The 9,237-nt window shown below is 46.1% G+C and overlaps 1 protein-coding gene across 3 annotated transcripts in view; it reads left to right on the top strand.

Annotated features, from left to right (window-relative positions):
* The window catches only part of ETS1 (ETS proto-oncogene 1, transcription factor), an 84,556-nt gene extending 78,635 nt beyond the window's left edge, over positions 1-5,921 (top strand). For all 3 annotated transcript variants that reach the window (XM_051812445.1, XM_051812446.1, XM_051812447.1), the window contains one exon: positions 982-5,921. In XM_051812445.1, coding sequence (XP_051668405.1) covers positions 982-1,197 — 216 coding nt within the window. In that variant the 3' untranslated portion in view covers positions 1,198-5,921. The remainder of the gene's footprint in view (positions 1-981) is intronic.
* The last annotated feature ends 3,316 nt before the right edge of the window (positions 5,922-9,237 follow it).

The raw sequence follows: 9,237 nt of genomic DNA on the forward strand, positions 1-9,237 counted from the left end.
GATATTTGTTGCCTTCCCTGGCTGAGGTTGACTTCTCCCAAGTACAAGAGACTGGACAAGAGGAAATGGCCTCAAGTTGCACCAGGGCAGGTTTAGGTTGGATATTGGGAAAATTTCTTCACATTTCTTCACAGAAAGGGTTGTCCAGCCCTGGCATGACTGCCCAGGGCAGTGGTGGAGTCCCCATCCCTGGAGGGATTTAGAAGCCACGTGGATGTGGCACCTGGGACATGAGTTAGTCATGGGATTGGCTGTGCTGGGAGAATGATTGGACTTGATCTTAGAGGCCTTTTCCAACTTAAATGATTCTGTGTATCCTCATGGAATCCCAGAATATGCTGAGTTGAAGGGACCCACAAGGACCATCCAGTCCAACTCTCAGCCCTGCACAGGTCCAGCCCCAAGAGTCTGTGCCCCAGCCCCTGTGCCCCAGAAGATCATCCAAACCCTCCTGGAGCTCTGGCAGCCTTGGGGCTGTGCCCACTGCCCTGGGGAGCCTGGGCAGTGCCCAACCAGCCTCTGGTCATTTCAGGGCCACTGTGGGGCACCAGTGGGGTCAGAGGCTTTCCAGGGATGGGGTGGGCAATGCCTGCCTGATCCCAAAGGATCAGCTTGGAAGGACAGGACACTGAACCTTTGCCTGAGATCCAACCTGAGCCTGCCCTGACACAGCTCCAGCCATTCCCTGGCTGCTGTCCCTGGTCCCCCCAGAGCAGAGCTCAGTCCCTGCCCCTCCTCTGCCCCTGCCCAGGCAATTGGAACTGCACTGAGCTCTCCCCTCAGTCTCCTCCTCTCCAGACTGAACCCTCTGCAGTGCCCTGGGTTGGTTGTTCCAAGCACTGATGCTCATGGCCCACCCGTGTCCATCTCAGCACCGACTTAAACAACGACACGGAAAATCCTCTCCCTCCCCTCGTACCCAGCTGAGAACTCCTCAACCGAGCCATGCTGACCTCTCCTCCCTTTCACCCCCTCTGCCAGGTGGCCAGGAGATGGGGCAAGAGGAAAAACAAGCCCAAGATGAACTACGAGAAGCTGAGCCGGGGGCTGCGTTACTACTACGACAAGAACATCATCCACAAGACGGCGGGGAAGCGCTACGTGTATCGCTTCGTGTGCGACCTGCAGAGCCTGCTGGGCTACACCCCCGAGGAGCTGCACGCCATGCTGGACGTCAAACCCGATGCTGACGAGTGAGGAGGACCCAGGGCCACCCCCTGTCCTCCCGGAGAGCCTTTGGGACTGTGTTGGTGCATTTTTTCCCCGCGTTTTTTGCCGTTCTTTTTGCCGTTCGTTACGTTGCGTTTTTTTCGGGAGCGACTCGGATTTGATGCTTTGAGGGGGTCGGGTGGAGGAAGAGGCAAACTTTTGGCCAAAGTTTGGTTCAGAGTTAGGATGGGCTTTGTGGTTGTTTCCTGCAAGCTCCAAGACAGGCTTTTTTTGGGGCGAAATTCTCTCCGTTCGTTACGTTGTTTTTTTTTTTCGAGAGCGACTCAGATTTGATGCTTTGAGGGTGTTGGGGGAGAGGGTGGAGGAAGAGCCAAATTTTGGCCAGTTTGGTTCAGAGAAGGATGGGCTTTATGGTTGTTTTCTACAAGCTCCAAGACAGGCTGTTTTGGGGTGAAATTCTGAGTTTAAGAAAGCCAGAAAAATGTAGCTCATTTAAAAAAACCAACAACCCCCTCCCCACCCTTTGCTGTTTAGAAAAAATATGATGAAACGGATCCCTGTGGTTATTCACCCAAACTGACAGTTCAAGAAATGACAATATTCCCGAGGATTTCAGGATTTTCAACTTTTTTTGGGGGGGTTGGGGAGGGGGAAAACCAACTGGGTGAATATTCCTGCTTCGGGGAGGGGCAATATAGGAAAAACACAAGAATTGTTGTTCTTGTTCCATCACTTTTCTGTTCATTGTCTTCTTTTCTACAAGAGACAGATTTTTTTTTCCTAGGAGGGATCAAGACTTTTTTATTTTTTAATTTGTTAAAGTTTTATTTTACTAAATTTTGTGCCAGTATTTGGTTGTTTTTTTATTTTATTTTTTTTAAATAGTCTTAAGCTCTAAGATGGTCTCAGTATTGCAATATTGTGTGTGTTTGTTTCTGTTATGCCAGCAGAGAATTTTATCACAGTGAGGAAAAGGAGAAAAAAAAAATAGTTTATGTAGACCCCACTGGAGAATTGGAACGTTGCAACTTGGATGTGAAGGAAAATTAACTCCAAACTGGCTCCTGGTGATGCTGGCTGGGTGTGCCACCCTCAGTTCCAGTTCCACACTTTGTGCTGATAAAGCTGGTTGAAATATCTCCTTTGGTTTTTTTGTTTTTTGCCTGGCTGCACAAAGCCTCTCAAGATTTCCATGGAAAATGTCTTTTTTTTGTGTTTTCCAAATAATTTCTTTGCTCAAGGATCACTTTGGTGCTTACAGAAAATTGGGCTTGTTTGTCTTTTTTTTTTTTCCAACAGGGAGAAATTCCTGCGTTTTCAAGGTGGCAAATGGAAAACACAGCAGTGAACTGAGGGGAAAAATCAGGAAAAAGTTAAAAACCCGAAGGGAAATGTTTTTTCCTCCCTGTTGTGACCAGCTCTGTCTTTATTGCTGTGTGTGTTGACCTGCCTGGGCACAGGAGGGGGGAAATTATCCCTGCAAATGGGCTTTTCATGGCTTTTTGGAGCCCAACCCTGGCAGGTGTGAGGGACACGAGGCAAACCCAGGGCAAACACGAGGTCTTGTGCTCAGGGGAGATGGTTTTGGGATCGATCCCGGTGGGAGCTGCTCGTGGGATCAATCCCAGTGGGAGCTGCTCCCTCTGCTCTCCAAACCTTTGCTGCAGCTGGTTTTTGTTTGGAGGGGTCAATCCTGCTGTGCCAAGCACTCCCTGGGATGCTCTGGGATGCCTTAGAGGATCAGTGAGTGTTCCCATATCCAGGTCCAACCTCAAAGCTGGATCCATGAGGATCTGGCTGCCCACTGGAGTCTTCCCCCCCCAGGCCTTTGCATTCCAAGCCAGTGTTACGTGTTTGAACCAAAAGTACCTTCTTTTCGTGTTGTTTGTCAGTCTGTGTGTTTTAGGGCATGGAGGTCATTCCAGGGGCACTGTGGGGCACCAGTGGGGTCAGAGGCTTTCCAGGGATGGGGGTGGGCAATACCTGCCTGATCCCAAAGGATCAGCTTGGAAGGACAGGACGCTGAGTGTAAAGAGCCAAAATATTCAGGCACTTCCCCCCGAGCAGGGGCAGGGCTGGAGGAGGAGCCCAATCCCAGGGTGATGCTCAGAGGTCCTGGCCCCTCATCCATTTCCTATGGAGCACCTTGGGATCCTAAAATTGGTCATTTTAGGGCAGGTCAGCCCCAAAATTGCTGCTGCTTGAAAAGAAAATGCTGGTGGAGGGGCAGGGAGTGGCCAAGAGGGAGCTCCAGCCCAGGGGGGTTTGCAAAGGGAGGTTGTTACACCGTTGGCTCATGGCTGGGGGTTGTCCCCCTGAGCCCACGGGAGGAAAAGGTGGGATGGATGGAAAGGAGGGAAGAGGGGATGGCTGGAGGGTGAAGGGAACACGCCCCAAAGGAGGAAAGGGATGCTGCCCACTGGGAAGTTAAGCCCTGGCTCATCTCCTGGGCACACAGGGAGGGTGGGGAAAGCAGAGGAGAGGAAAATTGGGATGTCGTGGCTGAGTCCCCTCCATCAGTGAGGCACCAGGGCAGAGCTCCACTGTGTCCTCTGAGCAGCTGGAAAGGGAGTGCAGGGAGATGGGAGGGCACAGAGGGCACAGGGGAGCAGCTGGTACGGGGCATCCCAGCAGGACACTCCGTGTGGGTTGGATTTCCAGCAGTTGGAGGGGCTTGGGGGATGTTCAGGGTCCTGTCTTGCTGCAAAGTGCCCTGAGCTTCCCCAGCATGGGTCACTTAGAACCCCCTTACACCCACAGAAAGGTGCCAGGCACTCCAGCTCCTGCCCTGGCACCGTACCCTGTCCCAGGACATCCCTCCTGCTTTGCTGGGTTGCTCCACTGCAGCTGAAGTGCCTTTTCCAAGCAAAAAACTGGGATAAAATTTCCCTCCAGTAGAAGGAAGTGCAGGTTCAGGTACAACCCCATTGTCCTGCCAGGCTAAATCCCACTTCCACCCCTCCATGCTTATTATTCCAGGTTTCCAAGCTGTGTTCCCAGTGACTTTGGGGAGGTGGTTTAGAGGTTGGAAAGGGTGAGCCATGGGGAGCAGCTCTGGTTTTTGGAAGCAGCCCCTGGCTGGAGTTTCTCCATCGTTTCTCCAAACCATCCCATGCCAGGGCCATCAGGGCCATCATTTTCTCTTTTCCTTTCCTTTTCATTCCCACTCCAGGGACCATCCCTGAGATGTTTGCTGTTTATACACTGGAAATTTGCAGATTTGTCTTTGTTTCTTTTGATTTTGTTCCTTTTTCCTCCTCCTCCTGCCTTCCCTGCTGGCCTTTGGCGAGGGCTGTGCTGGACCAGCCTTGCTCAGCCCAGCCCCTCTGACCTCCTGGCCTTCAGCTCCATGGAAATTTGGGATCCCACCCGTGCTGGGATATCCAGAAGGCTGGATTGGAGGGGGAGGATGAGCTGGGACTCACCCCTGGGCTGGTTTCTCTGCGTGGGGGTGAATCCCACCCCCATGGCCGTTGGAAATCGGGTGGGTTTGCCTTGTTTTGGGATGTCTCAGGTGCTTTGGGGTTTTCTTGGGAATATTTTCTGTGTCCTGCTCATTTTCTACTCTTCTCCATGTGGTTGATGTCCCTTGGTCCCTCTGGCAGAGCCTGAGCCCTTCTTTACAAACAGCTCTCGGGGGCCTTAACGGTCGATATTTGGGACCAAAAAAGAGGGGAAAAAACCCCAATAATGATAAAAAACACAAGCACTTTTCTGCTGCCCATCTCTCACCATCCCCATGTGTGGGACCACCATAATCCTTGGACATTCCTGTGTGTCCAAGTGTAAATCCATGTTATTCCCACACATCCTCATCCAGTCGTGACCGTTCAGGTGGAGAAAGAACCAAAAAAGAAAAGATAAAATGAGATTTGACCTCCTCACGTTTCCCAAACCAACCCCTCCTCCAAAAAAGGAGTCCCAGAAATCCCCAGGAAATCCAGGAATCGCCTCCATCTTCTGCTTCTTGCTTTTTTTGGAGGGGTTTTCTCCCAGGTTGTAGGACTTGATTGCTTATTCCATTGGAAAATTGGGATGCCTTGGCGTGCTCTGCTCTCTGGTAGGGTCTATATGATACCCCTGAGCTGTTGTCTACATTCCAAAGAGGTTTAAATAAATGATAAAATCTATGTATACATATATGTTATAATGGAATATCTCCAGGAATTAACTGCCTCAGTAAAAAAAAAAAAAAAAAAAAAGAAAAAAAAAGGAAAAAAAAAGGAAAAAAAAGTCTTTTTTTTGGTTTTATTTTGTTTTTACGCATTTTTTTTTAAGCTGATAAACAGAGAAGAAGAAGAAGAAGAAAACAAAGAGATTGTTATATTGTGCTGTTCGACTATTTTCCAACTTGTATTTTCATATAATTTATATTTTTTAAAAGTGGGGCGGGGAAAAAAAAAAAAAGAAGTTTAAAAGTGAGATTTAACAAAAAAAAAAAAAAAAAGAAAAAAAAGGAAAAAGCAGGTGCTTTTTAAAAAAAACCCCTGAGCTGAGGTAGCTTAGAGATGTAGCGACGTGTGTGTGTGTGTCTGTGTGGTGTGTTTTGGTCTGTTTTGGTCTTTTGTTTTTAAAGGATACAAAATTAAAAAGAAATCCCTCCTGCATTGAATTGTTGAGGAAGGGGGGATTGGTTCTGTTTGAATTGCTGATGCTGGCACATCATTTTGCTGGAGAGTTTTTTATATACTGTAGCCTTATTTCATATCGTATTTTAAACCATGTGAAATTAAAAGAAGAATAATTCCTAATTCCCGGTGTCCGTGTGATCATTCCAGGCTTTTCCTCTGGGAATTCAGGGGGCAGAAAGGGGAAAACCAACGGGAAAATGGAGAAATGCCAACAATCATGTATTTATAAAAATGCTATATTTTATAATATAGAATTATTATATTATTTAATATATATAATATATTATTGTGTTATTTATAATATAACAATATTTAGATTTTTATATTACAATTATATCATCTATAATAGCATATAATTTATAATATTTATAAAAATATTTATATATTACAATTAATTATATATCAATATACAATAGTACAATATTATAAGATATTATTTATTGAAAATATTTATATATAATATATATAATATTATATATTTTTAATGTATATAATATTATATATTTTTAATATTTATAGCAACACTTATAGTATTATAAATCATTCTTTATAATAATATCTATTGCAGTTGGTATAATATTATAAAATTGCTTATATATAAAATTGTATATTTCATATTATTTTTAATATTTATAACAATATTTATATACTTTACATAATTATTTCTATTAATATACAATATCATATTCATTATATTATTTATTAAAATTATTTATAGATAAAATGATATATTTTACATTATATTATTTCTAATATTTATAGCAATATTTATATTATTATAAATTCTTTATAATAATATATAACATTACATTAGTTATTATATTCTAAAATTACTTAAAATTATATATTTCATATTATATTATTTCTAATATGGCAATATTTACAGAATTATACATAATGATGTCTATTAATATATATCACATTATTTATAATATATTATTTATTAAAATTATTTTGATATCTATAATTATATATGTTACAATATTATATTATTTTTAATATTTATAACAATATCTCTATAAATCATTATAATGCTATATAAGATTACATTATTTATAAAACTATTTTATATAAAATTACATATTTTATACTATACTTATAATACTATAGTAATATTTATATTTTTATAAGTAATTATTTATAATAATATAAAATATTAAATTATATTATTTATAAAAATCATTTAAATATCAATTATATGGTTTATAATATAGATTATAATATATTAAAAATATATTATATTTATAAATATATAAAATATATATTTTATAATAGATTATTTATAAAATTTTGTCCATATAAAATTCTATCTTTTATAATATTATCTGTTGTAAAAATTCTCTACTTTCCCCATTCTTGTGTGGTCTGGCTGATGATGCAGCTCCTGGAAGATCTTCCACATCAGCTCCCTCTTTCTTTGGGATTGTGGCTCCACGTTGCTGTTCCAGGGGCAATTCCAGCCTTTCCAAATGGGCTTTCATCCCAACCCCTCCCTGGCACTTTGGGATATCTGTGGTTCCCTCCCCAAAAGGCTTTTAGAGGAGCATTTTCCTCGGCAGGATCTCGGGAATCAGGAGCAGCCACTCCCCAAGCCTGGGGGCCACCGCTGTGGCCACCAGTGTGTCCTCGTGGCCACCAGTGTGTGCTCGTGGCCACCAGTGTGTCCTCGTGGCCACCAGTGTGTGCTCGTGGCCACCAGTGTGTCCTCGTGGCCACCAGTGTGTGCTCGTGGCCAGCAGTGTGTGCTCGTGGCCACCAGTGTGTCCTCGTGGCCACCAGTGTGTCCTCGTGGCCACCAGTGTGTGCTCGTGGCCACCAGTGTGTCCTCGTGGCCACCAGTGTGTGCTCGTGGCCACCAGTGTGTGCTCGTGGCCAGCAGTGTGTGCTCGTGGCCACCAGTGTGTCCTCGTGGCCAGCAGTGTGTGCTCGTGGCCAGCAGTGTGTCCTCATAGCCACCAGTGTGTCCTCGTGGCCAGCAGTGTGTCCTCGTGGCAGCAGAAGATGCCTCTGGAATTCCCTTTTCCTCCTGGCCCCCACGGGCTGGGCTCCGTCAGCAGGAGAAATCCACCTCTGTGACCTTCAGTCACACCCCTGTGCCCCCGAACTTGGGAAAAGCCGTGTGTTTGTGGACATCCCGGAATGTCCTGGGATGGAGGGACCCAAAAGGACCATCCTGGCCCTGCCCAAGAGTTGGGCTGTTTTTTCCAGGGAGTTTTGTGCTGGCTCTGGTGTCCCCTCACCCTCCTCCATCCAGGAGGAGCTCTGGGTTGTGCCTGACTGGATGGGGGTTAATTGGAGCTCGTTTGGAGGTCTGGGAGTGCTGATTTCTGAGGATCTCGGAGAGGTTCAAGGTCCAGGAGCTGCCGCTGATCCAAAGGGCTGGAGAGTTTGTGTGATGGGGCATTCCCAGAGGACAACACCCCTGAGGATTGGGGGTTTGAATCAGCATGGGGTGGAGCAGACACAGCGCCCAGGAATGTCACACCTGGATTTCTTGGACACCAAGAAGGTTGGACGAGTCTCCAGGGTGATGAGGATGCAACGGATGAATCCAGGACAAGGAATATTTAAACCAACTCACTGGTGGTGACTCCACTTGTGGCCAGGCAGGAAGAGAGATGGCCCGAGACACCGAAGGATGAGGGTGGAGAACCAGGATGGTCCCTACAGAGCGGTCCTGGGGTGGCTGTGGGACACTCCTGTGTCCTGGAAGCTCAGCTAATCCCTGGATATGGGAGGCTGGGAGAGACCCCAAAGCTGGGAGAACCCTGGGAGAGTGAGTGCCCCTCCTGGGACAGTGAGTGCCCACCCTGGGACAGTGAGTGCCCCTCCTGGGACAGTGAGTGCCCGTCCTGGGACAGTGAGTGCCCACCCTGGGACAGTGAGTGCCCCTCCTGGGACAGTGAGTGCCCCTCCTGGGACAGTGAGTGCCTGTCCTGCTCCATCCTCTTCTCCAGCTGGACACACCAAGTGCCCTCCAAACCCAAAGCAAACGCTCCCCCCGGTGCCCCTGCCCTGCCCTCACCTCCTTTTCCTGTGCCAAGCCCCTCTGTGCCACCACTGCAAAAAGATTTGGGATGGGCAAGTGGAATCTGGGGATTCCATATGGGATGAGCATCACCTGCATTTTGCATGATTTTGCATCCATCAAAAAAGGATGCTCCCCAAAATTCTGCATCCCTGGGGTAGGGACGCTCCCCAAAATTTTGCATCCATCAAAGGATATTCCCCAAAATTCTGCATCCCTGGGGCAAAAGATGCTCCTTGAGATGCTGCAGCCCTGAGGTGAGGATGGTCCCCAACATTCCACATTGCTGGGGTAAGGATAATTCCCAAAGTGCTGCGTCCTTGCGTGAGGATGATCTCCAAAATTCTGCATTCCCGAGCTGAGGATGCTCCCCAAGGTCCTTCACCTCTACAGTGGAGATTCTCCTCA

This window comes from Manacus candei, unplaced genomic scaffold, assembly GCF_025592945.1.
Source record: "Manacus candei isolate 608988 ecotype Guabito, Panama unplaced genomic scaffold, ASM2559294v1 h1tg000086l, whole genome shotgun sequence".
NCBI lineage: Eukaryota > Metazoa > Chordata > Aves > Passeriformes > Pipridae > Manacus > Manacus candei.